The 22,921-nt window shown below is 52.7% G+C and overlaps 1 protein-coding gene across 6 annotated transcripts in view; it reads right to left on the reverse strand.

The window, feature by feature from the left end:
* Positions 1-21,401: 21,401 nt before the first annotated feature.
* The window catches only part of CNTFR (ciliary neurotrophic factor receptor), a 202,167-nt gene continuing 200,647 nt past the window's right edge, over positions 21,402-22,921 (reverse strand). For all 6 annotated transcript variants that reach the window (XM_054652411.2, XM_077171556.1, XM_077171558.1 and 3 more), the window contains one exon: positions 21,402-22,619. In XM_054652411.2, the coding sequence (XP_054508386.1) occupies position 22,619 (1 nt within the window). In that variant the 3' untranslated portion in view covers positions 21,402-22,618. The remainder of the gene's footprint in view (positions 22,620-22,921) is intronic.

The following is a 22,921-nucleotide window of genomic DNA, read 5'->3' on the forward strand; positions in this document are numbered from 1 at the left end:
AATTACACTACCACAAACCCACGCAGGACAAGCTGAACTGGGCCATCACATAAGAGCTGTGTGCTGCCCTCCTTCCCTGTCCGCAGCTTTGCGTGCCTTGCTGCTGCTGCTGTGTGCTCAGGGATGTCCTGAGATCTTTTGCCAAAAGGAAGCAGTCACATCCATGAGCTGGGCTCCCATGTGCTAGGCTGGGTGAAGAGATTGAGAGGTTTGGGATCATGAGCTTGGGACCTGGAGCCGGGCCATAGTGAGATGCGTCATGCTGATGTGCAGGTGCCCTGCCATGATGATGTGCTGAGGGATGGGGATGCTGGTCCTCAGCCCTGCTGGCTGAGTTAGCACGTGCTGGATTTCTGCCTGTGTGATGTGAGGGGAGCAGATGCATGGATGGAAGAGGACTATGGGGACTGGAGATGAGTGCATCTGAAATCTGTGGTGTCCTCTCGTGGTTTCTGTGCAGAGGGGACTGCCACAGGCTGTGTCTCCTCATGTGCAGGCCTGGCTGATGGTGTGAACACTCTCCCAGTACCCATTTCAGAGCTGCCTGTCAGAGGATCCTCTACAACCCTGCAGCCTGGGCAAGGATGGGGCACACACATGCCCTGGAAGCCAACTCCAGTGACCATCCCTGACATCCCAGAGACACAGGTGATGGTTCCAGAGGTGCAGGTGCCTGCTGGATGAAGGGCATCTTGGGGCAATGGGGCTGTGCCCTTCAGTACCAGTGTATTTGCCTTGTGTGGGACTTGCCCTGTGAAGCCTCCTGCTCAGTGGCTTTGCTCTGGCTGGCTTGGCATGTGTCCAGGCTCTGGCTGACGTGCTGTGGGCATGGCCCTGTCTGAAGTGCAGGCTTGTTGTGTGTTTACCCTGGCCAGCCTGAGGTGTACAGGAAACCAAAGAGCTCTGCTCCCTGGCTGTCATTTTATTTATTATGGTCACAGTTTGGGCTGCCCACATTGTGAAATGAAGGTAGCAAAAACCCCAAGTGCTGCAGTGCTTGCCCTGCCAGCCCTGCTCTGCTCTGATTCACACTATCAGAACTATCACACTATCCTGGAGCTGGGATCAATCCTGTCCTGGAGCAAAAGGCAGGAGGCTCAGTGCTGTGCAAAGATCATCCTGTTTGAGAGTAGGGTGGCTTCTCCCTGATGTGTCCAGCCACACTGTTAAGTATTAAATTCCTCTATTTTCCTGCTGCCTTCAGGCTCAAGACCTTCATCTTCTCATGACGCTGTGCCATAGAGAAATTGCTGATGGGTGACCAAACTAATGTTCCATCACAGTCATTACCTGTGCTGACACCTGGATGTCTCAGTCTGGCTACATCTTCTCTGGCTCTTCACTTCCACTCTGCAAAACAGTAGTGAGCATTGCCCTAGGTCTGCATTGCTGCTGCTCCAGGGATTTTCATCCACCTCACCTTGAAAGGGGGTGTGGGGAGCACTGCCCAGCTGCCGCTGCAGTGTGCAGAGCCTGGGCTCACTCTTTGGACCCCAGTTTTTTTTGCCTGTGGCCCTCAGCTTCACACAGCCTGTTCCATCCCTGCTGCTGTGGCAGGTCCTCACCCTAGAGAGGACACCACAGTAGTGACTACAGTTGCTTTAAGGGTGGAGTTTAAGGTTTGGAGGCTGCTGAGGACTGGGAGCACCTCCATGTGGGGCTGGGGACAGATGCCTTTCTGGGGACTTGAGCCACCCCAGCTGCTCCCACCACTGTGCACTGCAAGCAGCTGGGAGGCAGCATGTGAAGCGCAGCATGCTGAGAGACACGGGTGAGCTCTCAGCTGAGGAGTGAAGCAGAGAGAGGTGACTTACACACATGGCTGTTTACAGGGACTGCCCTCCTGCCAGGGCCTGACGGGCAGCAGCAAGGGCTGGGCTGGCATTTTGGGAGTGCAGTCCAAAACCACCAGCCAGCAACCTGGGAACATGAAACAAAACCTCCCCAGCCCTCAGAGGTCAGTCCCTGCAGGGTCACATGGCTTGCTGGATTGCATTGCTATTAAAGGGAGAAAGTGCTAGTGAGCTGATAAACAGGGGAAAGCCAGCCAGCTCCTGAAACCATGGACAACTTGGCAGCCCTTCTCCCAGAAATAGGCAGCTGGGTGCTGGAGCCTGATAAACAAGGCTCAACACTTGGTCTGAAATCATTGACACAGTGTTTTGAGTCACAGAGACTTAAATCTATCGAGGGGAGAGAGATATTTGCCTTTTAAGGAGGATTTTAAGAGCTTGATATTAGTTTTGTTGTATTTAGGCATCTTAAATTTCTGTGTTTTTTACCAAAATAAAGTCGAGGCAGATATTCCCTGAAGGACCATGGCAATATTTGAGTATGACTTTTTGAATGCATTAAATTTACAGGGTGAGATAGCAAGCAAAAACCAACCCAAAGAACATGAGAATTTATTTACAAAGGAAAAACGGGAATGTTCTGGAGGGTGGATTTCCCTCCTGGCTCTGGGCAGCATCTCCCTGGTGCCAGCCCTCAGCATCTGGATGCTGCCCATGGAGCCACCTCCGGGGCACCACACGAGGAGATCCTGCCCATGGGCAAGCTTGTCTGCTTCCCACAGCCCTTAGTGACAGTGTGCAGGCTATCTTTTGGTTGTTCAGACCCAGGAGTACACCAGTCACGTTCCTGCTCCTCAGACTCGTGGCAGAATAACTCTTCATCTCTCCAGCAAACCCCAGCAGAGCTGAGATGCTGCTGATCCTGCTGACGCAGCCGTTCCTGGTACCTGCTGACATCTGTGAATCTGGGCAGGATGGGGTTTCTCCTTCAGCACCTGCCCCTGGAGGCTGCTCCTGGTTTGTGGCTCACACGGGATGGGAAAGGTCTTGATGTTTCCTACAAAAAGCCCCATTTCTCCTGCCCTCCACAAGCCCCGATCCACGCCTTTGGAATGGGGGTGACGCTGTAGCATGGAACAGAGCTGGGAAATAGGGATAAGATGGGGAGACTGAGAGCCTGGTGGTGAAAACCCTCTGCCCTGTAGGATCCCGGCTCCATCACCACGCAGCGGTTTTGCTGAAGGAGGGGGCTCACCTCGGGGCTGGCACGGCGCTGGGGTGCGCATCCCGGCGGGATCAGCCGCCCCTCGAGGCTCGGGATGCCGGCATTCCTCCCGGCCGCGCTGCTCGGGCTGCGGCTGCCCTCTCCCGGCTGCCGAGCGGGGCTGAGCTCCACATCCCGGGCAGCGTCCGCCTGCTCTGGGCTCCCGCACTGCTGCAGACCTGCGGCTCGCAGATCCCTGTCCCCGTTACCTGCCCCATGGGACCTTTAGCACCCAGCAACTCCGACCCATCAAACTGCAGCTTTCCTGAGCGTGGTGTGACCCCACTTTTACTGCTGAGAAAGTCGCGGCAGGGGCGAGGGCAGCATCAGGCTTCAAATGGCCAAATGCTGCTCCTTGCACTTGATGACAAAGAGTGCTGGGATGCCTAATGGCAGGGATCTCGTAGAATTACAGAGTGGTTTGGGGTGAAAGGGACTTTAAAGATGACCTTATTGCAGCATCCCCCTGCCCTGGGCAAGGTCACCTTTCCCTAGGCCAGGGGCTCAAAGCTCATCCAGCCTGGCCTTGAACATTTCCAAGGACAGGACATCCACAACTTCACTGGGCAACCTGTGCCAGTGCCTCACCACCCGCACAGTAAAAAGATTTCTTTCTAACATCTAATATAAATCTCTCTTTTAGTTTAAAATCATTCTCCCATATGCTATTATGATCTGCCTTTGTGAAAATTCTCTTTTTAAAAGCCAAGCTCCCTTTAAGCCATGATGTTGTAATGGCTTGTTCTGCAGAAGGTAACAGATGCAAGTCTCCTCCACGCTCCAGGTCTCCTGGTTCCCGGGAGCTCAGGGGCCCAGTACTGCTCAGGGGTACATGAAACCCTGAAACAGACAGAGCACTGCAGACATCTGTTGGGAGTTTTTTACTCTGAGCAAAAACCTCCCAAAAACCTCTGAAAAGTCAAAGTTTTGGAAGTGAAAAATCAGGAAAACTATGGTGGAAAGGGCAGCGGTGCTGTGTGGATTGTGTCAGGTATAATCATTGTCCTAGACAGAATAGAAATGGGCTGGGGTTCAGGTAGGCAGCACAGAGGATGTCTTTGAGACAGAGATTTCCTGAGAGGGGCCAAGCCACACCCCATCCTCACTCAAAACTTCACCAGGGTTTTGAATTTTGCTGGTATATCCTCCAAGAAGTTCCTTCAGGCAACAGATTTCCAATCTTGAAAAAGGGAAAAGCATCCCATTTGACCATTTTGTTTCAAGCTGCTGCTGCTGCTCCATGTGGCTCCAAGCAGAGTGGGACACTTGGGAGAGAAGGGGCATAACAGCTGAGGATAGCAGCATAACCTCTGTGGCACAAGGTCACGAGAAGATGAAGGTCTTGAGGCTAGAGGCACCAGGAAAACAGAGGAATTTAATATTTAACAGCAAGCATCACTAGAGCAAGGACAGGTCTAAATGAAGAACAGACCACCCATAGGAGAAAGAGAGCAACAGCCACCCCTGCACCAGGGGGAGATGCTCTGGGCTGGGGATTCATGTGAGGCACCAGGAAAATCTGATGTTTTCCTGTGTGTCACTGGGTTCACACCTGCTCCCCATGAGAAATGGCACCTGTGGAGCAGAGGGTGCCACTTGCAGTGGAAGGAGCAGCATGGCAGGGCTGTACACGGGGAGGAGGGCAGCAGCAGGGCAGATGAAGAAGTCCCAGTGACCAGAAAAGAGGGATTTATGCAATATGTCAAAAGCCACTGTCTCAACTAAGTCCCTGGAATATAGGTCATGGCTGGAAGCTGGTCTGGGCCTCTTTCTTGGAATCAGGATGAGAGGGTGATGTGGGAGAGGGGGAAGCATCTCTCCTTTGGGGATGTGTCTGCCCCTCACTGGGGGTGTGTGTGAGCTGCCCCAGGGCAGAGCACCTCCTGCAGCTGCCACGGAGTGTCCCCGAGGCGGGGGTCCCTGCAGATATCTCACAGCAGGGTGGCATTGTTGGCAAATCCACGTCTGCTCGGCGTGTGTCAATCCACGTCTGCTCGGCGTGTCCTAGAGGCTCGGTGGTAGCCAAGCAGCGCAGCCTGGGTTGGTGCCTTTGCTCGGTTTGGAGAATCCTTGGAGCACTCCCAGAACAGCCGTGCGAGGGCAGCACAGACCGCCGAGAGCAGGAGCAGGAACAGGAGCAGGAACAGGAGAATGAGAAGGAGAAGGAGAAGGAGAAGGAGAAGGAGAAGGAGAAGGAGAAGGAGAAGGAGAAGGAGAAGAAACAGGAGCAGGAGCAGCAGTAGCAGCAACAGCAGCAGCAGCAGCAGCAGACCAGAGGCTGCACACCTGCTTGCCAGCAATTCTCTGCACAGGTCCTCTCAGACCTTGCCCCGTGCTCCCTCGCCCCAGCAGCCAGGGCTTGCTCAGGTTGAGTGGAGCTGCTGCAGTTCCTGCTGCTGGCTCAGGAAGTGTTTTATCTCCTTTCTCCATGGTGGGTGAGATGTGGTGACCATCCTGGCTGGGCACACGTTTCTCCAGGTGTATGTCATCTGCCTCAGGCTATGTGAATCCTGCGCATTCATTAGGGAAATGAGGTTGAAAATGGGAAAAGACATGAGAAAACAAAGTCAGCTTTTTGGAATCTGCATGGGGAACCCTGGTCACTGAGAATTTACACTGTGCACCAAGAGGCCACATCTCTGTATGACAATGGGGAGAGAGACTGAAAGTTTCTGCCAGTTTCATGCTGGCAAAACCCTTGTGGGTTCTGGAAGGGTGGATCTGCTCAGCCCAGTGCCCCCTCAGAGCCCTGTGGAGGGGAGGAGAGGATGTCCGCAATGACAGAAGCCTCTCCACTGTGACAGGAGACCAACTCTGCTCCTACAGGGGATGGGGAAAGAGGCTGGGGAGGGTGACAGGGCAGAAGATGTGTGGGCTGTGAGCTGCAGAGGGAGCAGCAGGCTTTTGGGACCAGCAGCAGTCAGGAGGCTGAGAAGGTAAAAGTTTGTTCAGGATACGGCTGATAATCTGTCAGGTATTCCTTGTTCAGACGCTGTTCACTTGAGACAGGAAAGCACAGGGGGTTTTCCAATGTTTCCGAGTTCCAGATGGTGTCTGGGTGACTTTTCTCACAGGAAAGTATCCCTGGTGGACACCAGAACTGGACTATCTGTATTTCTGGAACGAGAGCTAGGATGGTGTGAGGATACCTCTCAGAGCCATCCCCTGATCAGCCCAGACTGATCAGATCCCAACAGTTTGTGATGGGACAGATTCTGCTCTCTGCCTTTGCCAAAGAACACCAAACAGAGGCACTACATTTGGGCAGGGATAGCTTTATCCCTGATTCAGTTACTGGGAAACTTTTGGGAAATAGCCATCCTTCCCACTACAACAGCAAGCAACAGCAGCAGGGGGGTGTCAAGAGCCTGGATAAGTTGTGGGTGCTCCATCCTTGTAAGTGTTCAAGGCCAGGTGGGACAGGGCTTTGAGTAACCTGCTCTAGTGGAAGATGTCCTTGCCCACGGTAGTGGGATTGAAACAAGGTGATCTCTAAGTTCCCTTCCAGCCTGAACCCCTCTATGATTCCATGGTCCTTATGCCAAGTACAGAGAAGGCTGCTCCATTTTTGCACCAGGAGTTCATCTACCCATCAGCTGCAGCTAACCATGGTACCTGCCTGGGTTATGAAGTTGTGCAGAATTGCAGCAGCTCCTCCCTGGATTTGACCTTCCTTCCTTTATGGTTTCTGGAAATATTCCCTCTCTACAGAAAAAAGTGCTCTTGGGAGTATGAAGTATTTGAGGATATGGGTCTGTGTGAATCTAAGAATATCTGCAAAGTAAATACCAGCCCTTCACAGCATGGTGTGTGGATGGCAAATCAGGTGTGTGGATGCTGTGATGTGCCACGGCCATTGCACAGCAGCTCCTGCCCCAGCTGCTGGGCTCAGGGACAGGGCATCTCTGAGAGCTGCCAGCTCCAGAAAACATCTGGGCTTCTAGAAAACCAGGTCTGGTGCTACACATAGCCTATGGATGGGTGAGCTGAGAGTGCAGCTATGGGCCCATGTTTCCACTGGGATCTGCAAGGGGCTGCTCTGGGGTTCTGTGTCTTGATCCCTTTCCCCTTCTCTACTGGTTGACTTTTTTCATCCCCCTACTCCACTGAAGCATAAAGTACATTTTGCTCCGTCCTGCAAACCCCTCCCCTGAGGAAGCACAAGGCAGTGGAGAAATAGACATTTGCTACTGCCCCTGTTCCTAAGCCACAGCCTTGTCCTTGCTAAAAGCTCCAAGGTGATGCACATGCAAGTGGTTGATCACACCAATTGCCCCATTAAAGACAGAGCCACCACTCTTGTCTCAGGCATGTCACTGCCTGATAATGTTGCTTATCCCTGGGGTTTGTCAGACACTATTCAGAGAACCTAATTGTGGGGCAAACAGCTCCTGCTGGGCAGGTACTGTCAAAATTCTGGCTGAGTGTCTGAGACTGGGGAATCCATGGCTTCCCCTGATTTCCCCTTCCAGGTGATTTGCAGATCATGATGACACCCAGGATAGTTTATTCTCAGCCATCTGATGCTTTCTCTCTTGAACATACCCCCATGCTGAGGGAGTGTTCAGCAAAACATACTTCTGGAAGAGAGTCCCCCGAGACTGCAAGAGTCCATGGGATTTATCTCTGCAACTTATAAAAGTTTTACTACAAATCTTCTGGCCCAAGCGAGCCAAGAGCTTGCTCCATAAATTACTACCAAGCTAGGGATTAGGAGCACTAAAACAGACGTACTTCGCAGCTAAAAATAAGGCACGGCGCAAGCTTGAAGATTTGTTCTGCCTGGAAGTTTTATTGCACCCAAACTGTATGAGATAATGTGCAAGAAAGAGCCGCTTAGCGGATCCATCTGCTCTTGGACACATTCGCCTGCTCAATAGCTCTGGAACGAGGCAATGAATCCGTGGAAGAAAGTGGAGTTAGACGGTGTTACCCAGTGCAGCAAAACTTTTTCCAGACAAAGAGAAAGGCTGTCCTGTCCCACTCCCAGCTCTGCTCTGGGGATGCTCTAAGGACCCTGAGCTTAGGTGGTATTTGGGGTTGCTGACAAAGCAGTGAACCCCACCGGTGCTGGTGCCAGGTGTTGCTCTTGCTGGGCTCGTTTAGCCCATGGATGTAAACAGGCTTTGAGGAAGTATTGTCCCTTCTGCTAAGGCTTGGCCATGTCTCCAGAAGTGCCCAAGTTCTCCTGGCTGGGTAACTGAGTGTAGCCCTGTCAGCCTCCAACCTGCAGGCAAACAAAAATACAGTGCGAAAGTTAGGTAATGCATGTAAAATTTGTAACATAATGCAAAAATTGTAATGTCTGCAAAGTTGCTCACAGAATCCCAGAATGGCAGATATTTTCAGGGACATCCAGAGCTAAACTTGTTTAATCGGGGCCCAACCAGCTAGAACTGGTTGGCAAGAACCACATCCAGGAGGCTTAGAATATGTCCCAAGATGGTAATCCACAGTCTCCTTAGTCAATCTGCTCCTGTGGCTGGTCACTTGGGCAATAAAAGAATGAGTCCAGTGTTCTGGTTTGGCCCATTGCTTCTTGTCCTGTCACTGGAGAAGTCTCTCCCATCTTTTCATCATAGGAGAGATAATGCAATCCCTTCATCATCTTGTGGCCCTTTGTTAGACTCTCCATTATGTCTATACCTCCCTTTTATTGGGATTCCAGAACTGGATACAGGGCTCCAGCTGTGTCCTCACCACTGCTGTGTAGAGCACAGGGACCTTCTCCCTTGACCTGCTGCCAGCACTTTCTGCAATCCAAACCAGAATAAGTCTTTTTCAGCAAGAGCACAATATTCACATTTACTAATATTCAGCTTGGTGCCCACCAGGATCTCCAGCTCTTTCCCTCTGAGTGGCCCCAGTGTCCATCAGTGCAGGGGGTTGTTGCTCCCCAGGAGCAGCTTCTCCTTGCTGAATGCCATAAAGCTCCTGTTGGGCCCTATCTCCAGCCTGTCAAGGCCTTTTAGGATGGCAGCGTGGTCCTCTGGCATTCCTGCCACCCCTGCATCAGGACCAGAGGAGGGTGAATTCCTCTTTCCACATTCCCAGTCTGGACCAGGGATGCCTGTGAGGAGTGGGATGGAGTATTGTGGTGCTGCCAACATGCAGGAGGGGTGAGGCTGGTTGGACCCCGTGTGTGTAGGGTGTGGGTGTGCACGAACTGTGGATCCCTCAGAGATGGAGTCATGCTGGCTGGTTGCATACTGAAGGTCTGTATTCTTGTCAGAGAACCTCTGGTGGCACTGACAGTTCTGGGAGCAAAGTCCCCACTTTAATCAGCCTCTCTGGGGTCCCCATGACAGAGGCAGGCTCCATGGTGGCCTTTGTCCAGAGGACCCTGTTCTCATAAGGAGAAGCAGGCAACAGAGTGACTTAGGGACTGCCTGTCTGTATGTCCCTGGCTTCCCTGCCACCTGTGTCTTACTTTACATCCCTTAACTGTCACTGGGCCTGAGCTTTTCCAGCAACAAATCAGAGGGGACAGCAGATGTGTGGCTGAGACCCCAGTCCTGTAGTGAGGGTCAGGCCAGGCTTTTTAATGACTGCAGCAGCTTTTGAGGAGCCCTGAACATGCCCTGACAGGAGTTACCTGTCTCAGGATGAGTTTGGGATGTGAACCTGGGCACAGGGGAAGGTGAACACTGAAGCAGTGAGGGGGTATGTGACTTTAATTGAGCTGGGAATCACAGCTGCTCTGTTAACCTGTCCCTTGTCTGGGACAGAGACAGCCCTGTCCTGTCACCCTGCTGAATGACAAGTGTGCTAGCAGCTTTGCTGGAACCACAGCTCAGGAAATGCGGCACTGTTGGACTTCAGCTGGGGCTGTGCTGCCCCTCGGTGTGAAGGAGCCCAAGCACTGATCTGTGGTGGTCCCTTTGGTCACACCAACAGGACACAAACGTGCACCTGAGGCACAGCCCCCTGTGCATCCTCGTCATACATCTGCATGCCTTGTGCCAAAGGGCAGAGGAGTAGGATGAGCCACTCTTCAGCGTGTCTGTGTGCCTGTGTAGTGGTGGAGAGAGGCAGAAAAGGCTTTTCTGGGAGAAATGTAGCAGTAAATGACACCACAAGCCACCTCCCCTCAAGAAAGCTGCCAAGCATCCTGTCAGCTCTGGAGGCTGTGAGCTCCTCCTGTGTGAAAACCCAGTGAGCAGCAGAAGGAAGACAAGTCTCCTACTCTCCTACTACTGACCCGCAGACTGCCACTGTAGCCCCAGTCCCACAGCAGCACTCAACCACCTGCACAGACCCTCATGTTGGCCACAGCACTTGCTGCTGCTCCAGGGATCTGCAGCCTCAGGTGTGCCCAGGTGTTCTTCAGGGCCACCACGAAAAGGGCAGCCCTGGGAACACAGCCTGCACTGAGACCAAGCTGTGGCGCACGGTGAAGCCATCTGTTTCCATCCTGCAGCTGCTGTCCTTCCCATTGCAATTTACTCGGCCTCCTATAATTTATTCATCCCAGGATGCAGCTTGTACATCTGCAGTATCATTACTAGAGACGCCATTAGCTTTAAAATTTTATAAACCTCGGTGCAGGTGATAAGTTGAAAAGTTAAAGAGGGTAATTGTGGCAGGAAAACAGGGGTATTTGCTCAGTGTTCATCTCACACCAGAGATGCAGGCTCTGGGGGGGGCTTTGGAGGGAGATCAGCCGACTGGTGTGAGCAAGTGAACTGCTGCCAGCTCCCTGTCAGCTCACCCAGATGTGAGCCCATCCCTGCTGGATCCATGCACTGGGCAAGGCACCTACAGGGATTTCCACATGTTTCTCTCTCCTGCCCTCTCAGCTGCACAATTTCCTTGGGTCAATGACGAGAGGGGCTGCACAACCAGATGTTTGCATCTGGATGTGTTGCTCACGCTTCTGTGAGGGACTTGACAAGGGACTGGCAAGGGTTAGGACAATCCTGAATCATCTGCCTGCTGTTTGTTGGTCTGGATGCTTCAGGACTCTCCAGTGAGGTGGGAGAGTCTCCACCATGTAGATACTCACCACTCTGAGCGTGCCAGAGTCTCCCAGGCTGCATGTCCTGCCCGCAGTCCCCTACTGCCTCTCTGCTTCCTGACCAGGTTCAAGCGCCCTCATTCAGGAGCACAGCAATTAGGCCATACTGAGCAATTTTCCTAGAAAGTTTCCATGGCTGGGGCACAAAGGTTCGGCAGGGAAGCAGGCATGGGAGACTTCCCCGGAGGAGCATTGCACCCTTTGCAATGAATTAAGAGCATCCTGATCACTTCTGGCAGCTAGAGGTCTCTGACAGCTGAGCTAGGGGGATAAATTCCCTCTCCCCAAGGCCAAGGGAGATATGTGTACAAGGATGATTTACAGGGTGCTCACAGGGAGTGATGAGCTGGAAGGCTGTGGGGAGCAGGGTCAGTGCCAAGCAGGGTAGGGCATAGAGGAGTTTGAGGAGTGGTGGGATCCCAGCTACCCAGTGAGGGGTGGCTGAGACCAGGGATGGAATGGAGGAGACAAGGTCCCAAAGGTGTCCTGCAGTCTGCAGACAGCTTTCCCTCTCCATGCTACAAGTGGGAACATCCCAAATCCCCCCTCCCACCCTGGTGAGCCTGCAGCTCTGCTCAGTCTCCTGCAGCCTGAGGACTTGGGCACTGTTGTCTGTCCCCAGGGTATGGTCATGGCACAGGCAGCTGTGAGTGCTGGGGACAGGCTGCTCATGGGTCTTGCTGGCATTATTTTATCCCATCTTGTACATGTTTCCATGCTGGCTAATGAAAACAGCCTGTAGCTGGGTAATTTGACTTCCACCTGTCCTTTTTGTGAACCTCACCAGTCCCTCATTCACAGCATCACTCTGTGTCCAGTGGGTCACTGTCCTGCAGGACAAATTAATCACACTCTGTGCAACGGCGTTATCCAAGCCCTGAGCCCTCACTGAGCTTTGCCAGCAAGCAGTTGGTGGCAGTCCTGGTTCAAGCTTCAGGAGGCATTTCCCCCTCCATTCTGCAGGCATCTTGTGCCTCCTTCCATAGTTATGTTTCCTAGGATGCTCCAGCACTTACTGTGAAAGGATACAGGATCTGAATGCTCAGCCAAAGGGAATTCACAAACCCTTGAGCAACAGGAGGGGAATGAAGCATGGGGAAGTCTGGAAGACACATCAACCCAGCTGAGACTGACCAGTTCCCAGCTTGTCCTGCCCTTCTGACATAGCCAAATGCCCTTTTCTCCTCCAAATGACATCCACACACACATTAATTTTGCTGCTACCCATTCCTCTTCACGGTGACTTTCTGTCTCTGGTTTACTGTGGGAAATTAGCTTGAGATAGGACTGAGAAGCCTAAAATGGCTTTAAGTAGGAGGACAGGCTCATTCTGCTGCCTGCCTTAGGTAGCCATGATCTGCTGGGTTGATTTTGACCCATGGCAGAGTTCCCATTTGCATTTTGGGGCAACATGCCATAGTCTGTAAGCATCATCATTCCCACATTCACAGACCTTACACTGTTGATACCAAAACAGCTCAGCCTTTCTGACAGGTCCTACTCTGCTGCATAATTCACCACAAGGACCTTTTCCTGGTTTTCTCCACAAAGTCCTGGCTCCCTGGGATAAGACAGTGAGTTCCTAGCTCACTGTCTGGTCATTGTCTGCAGAGTGTAGTCCTCTTAAGGACTTTACAACCCTCAGCAGCTTGGATGGCCCTGGATTTGACTCCATGCATCCTAGGAAGTTATGTCAGAGATACACCCCTGCACATCAATTTCTTCTGGAATGTGAAGACCAAGCAAGACCACACTCAACAGCCAATTTTGGCAGCCAAAGCTGGCTCCTTGCTCTTCTGCTTCATTGGCTTCCTTCCCCCCATGCTGCTCAACTTCCATCCCCTCATGCACCAGGATGAAGTCTTCTCTAACTGTTCCTGACTTCAGCATGCTGCCAGGTAAACAATGTGGAAATTAGTGGAGACAAGTAAATAATTTGTAAACAATCATTTATTCATTACTTTCCCCTCCTTTCCCTGTGCAAGCAGATTGCAAGGTGCCTCAGAAGCACTCGCAGTTTGGAGTGAGTTCTCTTGTAAGGCATTTCCCACTCCCCATGAATAACTTATGAACAGATCAGAGTGAATATTAAGGGCCTGAAAATCCAGAGACTTGGGCTGCTGAGCTGAGTGAGTACCACTTGAGCTCCTCCAATAGACAAGGTCTCTAACTAAACAGCACTAAGTGGATTCACTGTGCTGTAATTAAGGGGTGTGCACATCTGTTAGTCAATGGGCTGCCTGTCAGGTAGGGTAAAGGGGCCATGCAGCAGGGGATGGCATGCCTGAGAGATGTAGTCTGTGACTGGGATACCAAGACTTAGCATTTACTCTTGGGGTTGATTCATATTGTACAGTGTTTCTACTGAGCTGTGGATGAGAGGCAAACATGACCCGACCAGCTGGACTGGGTTCATGCAAGATCTTCACAGAAAAAAATTCTGAATAGCCTCACATGTCTATAAATTACCCAAGCATTGGTAGAAGGCACACAGAGGGCTTAAGCCCAGACTGACAGGGAGCATAAGAATGTACTGACTTCAAAGAGTCCAAAGTTAAGCTTGTGCTTGGATTCAGTCAGGCGCTCTGTGATGGGCATTTATCCACCTTCAAGCTCAGCCACCTGCTTTGTGTTATTTTTTTTTTTTGGAAAGGTGATTATAATTCACTCGGGGAAAGGTTCCCAACCCCTTGCTTGGCTCCTAAGGCAAGGATTCAGATCCTTGAATGGGGGAGGTGGGCTATGAGCTGAAATCCCTTTTGCTCTAGCAGAGGTCGCTGCCAGCCCTGCACATGAAGTTCCCCATGTCCCAGACTGGCAGGACCTACTGCCCAGGTGCTTGTAGAACTGAGGGCTATGTTGATGCCAGGTACCTTTTCCAGTGTAGGCCTCAAGCATCTTCCAGTGTTGCAGGGAGCTCAGGAGCCCTCAAGGCTGGAGACATCACCAGTATCCTCTCTTGAGGCCTTTGGCATATCATCTTTCATGCCACCATGGCTGAGACATCAGGCCTAATAGGGACCTAACAGGTGATCTCCTGTTGCCTTCATTACAGTAGCTAGGAAGTCCTGGATAGGATTTAAACCAGGGGTGAATGTGAGGCACTAAGCTATGGATTCATGTTCCCACAGCATCGAAGGGATGCTGTGGGTAGCCCCACAACGCCATGAGTCTCCTCTGGACATCCTGCAGCACATCTACAGGTATGGTGCAAGTCTTCCTGCACCCCTGAGCTTCTCCATGGCAGGCTGTGTGCAGGCAGCCCTGCCACGAGCAATGCAACAATGCAGAGCAATGCAGTGGGCTCCGGAGAAGGCAAGGGAGATGGACCCAAAGCAGCACACAGCTTGAGGCTGGCCCCAGCTCCCCCTTGCTGGATCCCCCATGCATCTGCAGTCTTTTCCGCTCCCCGGCAGCCTCGTGCACCTGCACTCCTAGGCCAAGGGGGATTTATCCTGCCCCAGGCGCTCGGAGTGAGGGGTCAGCCCTCATAAACCTCTCCGGCACAGGAGCCCGGCCCAGCTGCCTTGCTTGCGCCCACAGGGAGAGCCTCTGCACCTCGGGAGGGCTTTTCTATCTGTTCCCCAGGCCAGCACCCACCCGGCTGGGTCCAGGGCGTGGCATGGTGGCACATGGTGAGGATGGGGCCCTGTGCTCCTGTGCTCCCCTCCCCACACCAAGCACTTTGGGTAACCCCCGGTACGTGGGAGGCGGCATGAAGTCATTCTGGTCCTCCAGCAAACCCCTCCAGCTGTCTGGAGCCAGTGCAGATTGTGGGACGTGTCTGGTGACTGACGAGGCCTCAAATCCACGTTTGTGAGAGATGATATCTAGAGTTTTAATTTTTTTACGAGCGAGGGGTCGGGGGGAGGCAGGGACTCGCAGGGGAGGCGGCAGTGCATGCATGTGCGTGTGTGAAACACGTTTCATCCCACAGCTGCAGGAGTCCTGCACAGATAAAACCAACATCCTGATCCTGTCACCTCCAAGCAGCAGGGACCAGCTGGGGAAGAGGTTGGACAATGGCAGCTAACAGGGATGTGTCAGCAGGGCTCAGTGGCAGCTCTTGGATCAAACCCTCTGCTCAGTCCCTCCTGCACATCACCCAAGTCCTCTCTGGGCCTTGCCCATGGAGTTACTCCAGCCTGGGCCCTTCCTCAGTAGATGAGCTCCTGGGAAGCATTTTTGGAACTGGTCTCCTCCTTCCCCACTGCTGAGACCACTTGATGGAGTGCCTCCATGTGACTGCTCCACCATCCAGAGTCTGGTGAGATGCTATGGCCACTGTCAAGCCCTACTGATGCTCCTGGAGAAGCTGCTCTCCTGCCCTGCAGTCTCATGGGCAGCTTCTGGTACTTGCTGGTGGTTTCCACAGGAAAACCCTGTCTACAAACTGCTCTGCCCTGCCTTAATCCCAGCTAACCTGCATCAAACCTCACCACACCATTGAGGAGTAGGTCAGGGTCACCAATACTTTCCAGCTGGTCAGAAAATTGTCTGGTCTTTCATCAGGCAAGAGTGAGGCAAAAAATGAGCCCAGGTGAAGCCATGATGCCTGCTCCCAAGTGCACTCTCTAGGATGGGATCCTGCTGGGAAAGGACCTGGAGCAATGTCTCAGCCAGGAAATCTTAGAAGAAGGCACTTTCCTGCTGCACACCCAGGGTCAGTGTCTGAACCTGTTCCCACAGCTACCTAAGGTGACTTCCAAATGTGGGGATCTGGCAGCCACTTGCCATCAATGTCCCAAGGCCAAGCTGACCACCAAGGTCACACACTGCCATCCATGACTGCAGGGTGGTGCCTGGCTCTTTCAGTGGGAAGATCCTGTCCCCACTTCCCACAGACAGTGGGGATGGAGGAACCTCTCCTCGAACTGGCCAGAGTGCCTGCATGCAGTGACTCTCACCCGGAAAGGAGGAGGGGGGCCGAGGCCTCTTTGTAACCCAATCTCGTCTGCATGGGCCCCTTTGTTGTTATTACATTTATTTATTGATCCCCCTTGGGAAAAACCTTAGCGGTGCTGGACTTGCCGGGGCTTTATTAATGGGGATAGGGAGAGAGGGGAGGGAAGGGGGGCCGAACAGAGCGCTCGGACCATCTGTTCCCACCAAAGGGATGGAGCAACAATAGCCATGTTTATAAAACTTCTCTGCGAGTCATTGTGTTTGCGAAAGGAGAGCTTCCACATCAAAGGCCATTTCCGCTCCCACTGCTCAGGGGCCCCTCCATCTTCCAGCATTCTGCAGGGATCGCCCTGTCCTGGTCCCTTCTCCTCCCAGCCCTGGACACATGGTGAGGTGATAGTGGCATCACCCACAGAGGGACCACCATGACTGGGGACATCCCTGCCAAAGTGAGTGTTCATCACCTGCCCACTGTTGTTCAGGGGGACTTTCCAAGGAGGGGCTTCTCCTGGAAGCAATAAAACCATCACAAGGCATTGGATAGTGTTTGCCAAGCACTGGTGTTGGGAGCAACAATATGTCCAGTACTAGAGACCTGTCTCCTGCATGGTTTCTTTCAATCCACTGAAACAGCAGTGTTCATGAAGTTGCTTTGGTTTTCCTCAAATTTCATATGTGGTGAAAAAATAAAGGGAAAAAACAAAAAAAAGGAAAGGAGTGGGGTTTGGCCACGTCAAAGCTGGCTGGTGGGGTCCTTCATAATGAAACAACTGTGTTTGGCTTTGCTTGAGGCTTGTATTAGATTATCTGCTACAATCAGACATGAAATAAAGACCATTAAACAGCTATGAAATATTTTGACTGAACCAGTATGTTGTTTTTTCTTCCCAAACTGATCTTTATGGACAAGATGAGGGTTTAGTTCTGGCTCAGATCAAAGCCAAATGCCTTCCTGAGGACTTGGAGTTGTCAGCCATATCCTGACCACGATCCAATCCTGCAGTTGGGGACAGGCTGCTCTGGGGTGAATTTGCAGGCTGGAGGTTTGGGACATATCCAGGCTGTCACACATCCACAGCATGACCCTGAATGATGGCACGTCACCTCCTGGGACTGCATCTCCTTCCCTGTTTGTTAGTGCTTTATGGCTCCATGGGGTAATTCACATGTGAGCTGGTGAGTCTGCTGGGTTTGTGACCACCGGGTGTGGCAAACAGAGAAACTCCCTAGGGATGTATAATTATTTCAGTCCAACTTTGGATAAAACTGAGACCTCTGGAAGATGCTGCCAGCCTGCAGATGGGCACTTTGGGAAGGCTTCTCTCTGCACCATGTGTTTGTGCAGGGACCTGATTTCCAGCTGGCAGGACAGGCATCCTGACAGCAGGCTGGTGGCTGGGCAGGGTTCAGGCTGTCTCACACCTTTCAACCATCCCTTCCATCCTGGAAGGGGGAAACCTTCCCAGAGACTGTGTGACGCCTTCTCAGGAAGCAGTCCAAGTCCCTGTTGGCTGTGTCCCCTTGGCCAGGCTGCAGGAGGAGACCTGAGCATGGTCCCTGATTGCTTTTGGCAGGGTGCAGGGAGCATGCTGCTCTCTCCCAGCACTTAGCAGCTTCCCTGGGAACCACGCAGGAAAGGAGGAGAGGAGCCCAGACTTGTGGGAGACACTTTTCATTTCATGCCTAAGCCACTACTCTGCTGCTCAGCCACATGGCTCCATTAAGTCCCTTTCTGGCTGTCTTCTTTCCATCAATCACTCCGTCTCCGCAAGCAGCCCAGACACCGGATCTGGGTTATAAATAAGACAATCAATCAGCGATGCTATTAGATAAACAGAGTGGCAGAAGCCAAATTAATGCTTGGCTTTTTCTTGAAAGGGAGGAAAAAAAGAGTCAATTGCTTATTAGAGGACCCTGGTGTGGTCTGGTCTCCACGCTGCAGCTGAGCTGGGTGGGCTGTGCTTGGCTGCCGTGTCTGCGTGTAGGGAGGTTTGGGATGCTGTGAGCACATAATCCATGTGGGTCACCCTGCCCAGATCAGGGAGGGGCCTGGGGCAGACTGGAGGTGAGCAGGGAGGTTGTAGCACTGGGGCAGTGATGGGAGATGGGAAAACAGTGATGGGAGCTGCCCAGCTGGGCAGTGAGGAGGTTTCAGGGCGGGTCTAGTGGGGAGGGAGGGGATGAGGCTGCAGGCAGAAATGTGTGGGGACCAGCAACACAATGCCAGGACAGACATTGAGCCAGTTAGGATGGACACAAGGAAGAAAAGAATCACTTCTTGGAGGCTTTTCAAACAACAGGCAGTTTCTTCTGGAGGTGAATCAAGTCGTTGTCTGGAGCCACCAACAAATAAGATGGTCCAAGACTGTCATTTGTGGTTTGCTGTGATGATCTGTTACCTCTTGTTGCTACAAACCTCTAGCCTACAGCATTGTGAGGGTGCCCAAGGCTGTTTTTACCTCCAAGGTCTGCACCTGCAGCTCCATCTGCTTCTCTGTGTGGTGGTGGCTAATTAACTTAAAGCTCCCGGGCTCATTCCTGCACCAAAGGTGTCAGAGAAGAGGCTTTCCTCATGGTGGGATCTTGTTGCCTGAGCTACCCCTCCTGGGGAAGAAAGCCCTAGGAGGAAGGCTATAATCTGCCAGAGGCATCTAGTGTACAGGAGACATAAGCTCTGTACAGGAGACATCAGCTTCTTGTGAATGAATACCCTGTGCTTTGGGCTGGGCTCTTGTATTTGCTGGACTTGACACTACTGCAAGTTGAGGACTGGGAGAATCTGGGCTTCTCCAAGTCAAGCTAACTCTGTTTACAGTCTCATCCCTCACAGATGCTGCTCTTTATGCTTTCATCCCAGGGACTGCCTTTCCACCAGCTCCTGCTGCTTTCACCTCACCTGACACTTCTCCCATTTGTTGTGAAGGAGGAGGGTACCTGCCCCTGGAGGACCAGATCTTCCACTGTGCAAATATGCAGCAGCTCTCCTCTGCCAACTGGCTCAAAAGATCCCACCTGGAATTTCCACCCAGCCCAGCAAGCTCTCAGCTCGGTTCTGGCAATGCAGCTATGGGTGTGCTTTCTCAACAGCTGAGCCTGCTTTCATTCCCCATTCTCACCTGTGACTGTGCCAGACTGCAGCTCTGCCAGAGCTGAAACGCACAACACAGTACCCACTGCTCCTCCTTCCTCCACCCCATCACAGGCTGCACAACACATTCCTGTCAGCCTGATTTGGGATAAATAGACTGGTTTTTGTCCCCTGGCAGATCCAGGCTGTGGATGGGAGGCTGGTATGGGAGGAGGCAGATTTTCTGACTATTGGGTCAGGGAGAATGAGGTCTCTGCTAGCACCCGCTTAAGGGAAGGATGCAGGAGATGCATTCAGTCCCATTCCACTGTTCAGCTCCTTGCTCAAGCATGGGGAGTTCCTGCTTCCTCCAAGGCTTCAAGTCCAGGAAATAGCTCTTACTTTCCAGTCACACTTCTGATCCCTCTTGCAGAGCTTGGGGAGCTCCGTGCAAGGCTGCTCTCACATCAGCAATAGCCCAAAAACAGCACCTAAGGTGGGATTTACTGCCACATATGTGCTGGGAAGATGCAGGGACCCATTGCACCCGGGTGGTGTATTGGATTTCAGGTTATGTGATGCACAGGTTTCTCTGAGCATTGTAATTCCCTCTTTCTTCCTGTATGGATTTATACTGCTAAGTGGATGGATTTTCTGCTTGGCAGGGATGCTCCCCTGGGACCTTCCCCAGTTTGAAACATCTCTGCACATCTGTACATAATATTGCTGGGGCACTTAATGAGTGGGCTTTTACGACACCCCTTGCTTTATAGACTGCTGCTTAACGTGGCCAGGAACCACGGAAGGGCTGACAAACAGCATCCCAGAGCTGGCAGAAAGCCAAGTACCAACTCCAGGTGCTGGATGATGCCTGGGGCTCTGCGTGAAAGCCACTGCTCTCAGATGGCTTCTCACACAGCTGCCCTGAGCAGTGGAAGCACCACTCCCTTGGTCCCTGAAACAGCTTGAGAGGGACAGGTTTCTTTTGCTTAATAACCTGAGGCAGCATGCCTCTGGACCAGCTATGGAAATCCTGGGAGGAGATGAAGGTGATCTGTCTGTCTGGGATGATTCCCCCTAGCAAGGGCTGAGCCTGACATTTTCATCTCTGCTAAGAGCTGTCCCTTCCCCCTGCCCCAAAGAGCCATCTGCTATGGTAGATTACCCCAGCTTTTAGCACTGTGAATCCATAATTAGTGCATAATTAATTACCAGATGTTTTTAACACTAATGAAACATTAATAAATGACGGAGGCATGTTGTCTGGTAATGGAACATTAACCAGTGAACCAAGTCAGCGCTGCCGCCAGCATGGCCAAGCCAGAGACAGGTCTGCCTCTGACGGAGCTCTTCCCTAAATAGAGCTCCAACATTGTTCAAATCACAGAAAGTGCCTGGTGGGAGCAAGTGACCAGCTTGGTGCTGCCTTCAGGCTTTGCTTTGTGGCTCCTTCACCTCTCTCTTTCCTTCCTTCCTTCCACCTACTCACTCATCCATCCACCCCATTCATGTGTCCATCTAGCCAGCCAGCCAGCCACACACACATCTCCCTGCTGTAGAGACTTAGTTGGGGCACCAGAGAGGTAATTTTCTAAAAAGTGAAGCACCAGAGAGGGGCACAGAGAGGTGCACCAGAGAGGCAATTTTCTACCTCTTAGTTGGGGCACCAGAGAGGTAATTTTCTAAAAAGTGGAGCTTTTCCCCCTGGGCATTGCTTGATGGCACCCCTGCTCCAGGGGGTGCTCCCAAGAAAGGCACATGGGGAAAGGACAGACTCCAGCAATGTACTTGGCTGCATCCATTGCCCCCACACTGGGTCCCTGTGAGCTCTGTCCTGACAGAAATCTAATTCAGAGCATTTGGGCCAGTGACATTTTCCTAACATGAAATTATTAATCAGACATGGGAAGTGCATTAGTTGTGACTACATGCCACCTCCAGGCTACAGTGAGGCTCGGGCAGGTCTCCATCCTCCTGCCTGCCCGAGAGATGTCAGGGTGCAGCCAGAGCTTGGGGACACAGGGACCCTCCAGGGCTCATGAGTGGGGAGATGTGGCACTTCCCCATCACAGCAGAGGTGTCATATGGGGTGGTGACAACCATCTCCTTTACCTCACCAGGAGTCTCCAGGCTGGGCACCTTCTCAGCATGTCCTGAAGGGCAGGTTTGGGTCTCCCACCCCTCTGGGAGGATGGTGCTATGGTCTCAAACACCAGAGCAGGCTCCAGGGTGTGTGTGTGTGTCCACTCAATGCTGCTCCCATGTCTTCCCCGACTCACCCAGCACCAGGCATGGAAGAAGGCAGCCAAAACCTCCCTCCCCAGATGGAAGGGAAATGACACCCAGAGCCGCCAGTCATCATGAAATGAACATTTAATGAAGACAGTCTCTCCTGGTGTGTGTGTGTGTGTCTGTGTGCGTGTGTGCGTGTGCGTTGTCTCTGTGAGCTTAGTTTTATCCCCTCTATTACTTTTTTTTTGATTATTTTTCTTTTTTTTTATATATATACATCTATAAAAAATTCAAATACAGCATGTCAACAGTGGGAATACTAGGACGTATGGTATTAAATACTGCGCTTGGGTCCAGGCAGGGCCAAGAGGAGGTGTCTTTACAAAACAGGACTTCGGGCAGGATGGGGAGGAGAGGAGAGCAGAGCAGGCATGGGGACAGCTGGGGACAGCCAGGGACAGCGGGGGACAGCGGGGCACAGGTCTGCAGGGCTCCAGCTCTAAAGGCAACAGCAGAGCTATTCTGCTTTTGTTGGAGTATGAGACAAAGACATCAATGGGGGTGATTCCCTGTATCCAACACGGTTAAAAGTTTGGGGGTGATGTTGGGTCGGGGTTGGGGGTGGCGAAGGCTCCTGCAGGGTGCTGTGGAGGGGGAGGTGGAGGGACAGCTCTCCCAGGTGCTCAGCAAGGGGCAGGAGGGTTTTTGTCGGTGTTTCACTGCCTTTCTTTTTTTTTTTAATCCCATTAAAACCCCGCCAGCTCCTTGCTCCCCATCGCACTTGTGAAAGCACCAAAGCCACCAGCTCCACCCTCCACCACCCCCTCGGAGGGGACCCCCCCCCCGCCGCCCCCGATCCGTGCGCCCCTCCAGCTTCGCCACGTGGTCGAGAGCTCAGGGGAGCGAGTCCAGTCCTTGGGGGACCCCCTTTTGCCATAAGGGGGTACAACAGCTTGGAGCATCATTCCCCTCACCACCCCCCCGTTTTCATATCCCCTTTTCTCGGTGCGCGGCCGCGGGGGCGGCGGGCACGTCTTTGGCGTGGGGGGGTTTAGCTGTATGAGCGGGACCCTCGGCTCGCTCCCCTCGGCTGAGGAAAGGGGCACGGACGTGCGTCTGTCTCCTCGCTGCGGGCCCGGAGAGGGATTTTGCGGCTCTCCAGGGGGACGGCGGCAGCTCTGTCCTCCTCAGAAGTGGCGGCGAGAAGCGTGGTACGTCCTCAATGTGTGCAAAATCGAAGAGCGAAGAGACTCAACCCGGGAGCGGGGCGGCGGGGCGGGGGCGGCGGTGGGCGGCGGGGAGGCGGCTGCGCTGGGCGGCGGTGGATGGACAGATGGAGATCTGCAAGCAGGGAGAAGAAGGGTCATGGTGTCGCTCCGAACTCAGCTCTGCTCAGCCATCGGTGGGACACACCCAGCAGAATTTCCTTTTTCCCCTTTTTCCCGGCCTTTTTCCGCAGGAGAAACTCACTCAGGTACCCAAATTTCCACCTCCTCCTCCCAGGGCTGGGCCCTGCCCACCCTCCCCTGGCTGCATGCCACCACCCCTCCTGGTGTCACACACGAGATGACACTGTCAGAGGGGAGCAAAGAACCCCCTGCCCACGAGGATCTTATCTCTGGGCACCAAAAGAGGGGTGGCTT

This window comes from Agelaius phoeniceus, chromosome Z, assembly GCF_051311805.1.
Source record: "Agelaius phoeniceus isolate bAgePho1 chromosome Z, bAgePho1.hap1, whole genome shotgun sequence".
Classification (NCBI taxonomy): Eukaryota; Metazoa; Chordata; class Aves; order Passeriformes; family Icteridae; genus Agelaius; species Agelaius phoeniceus.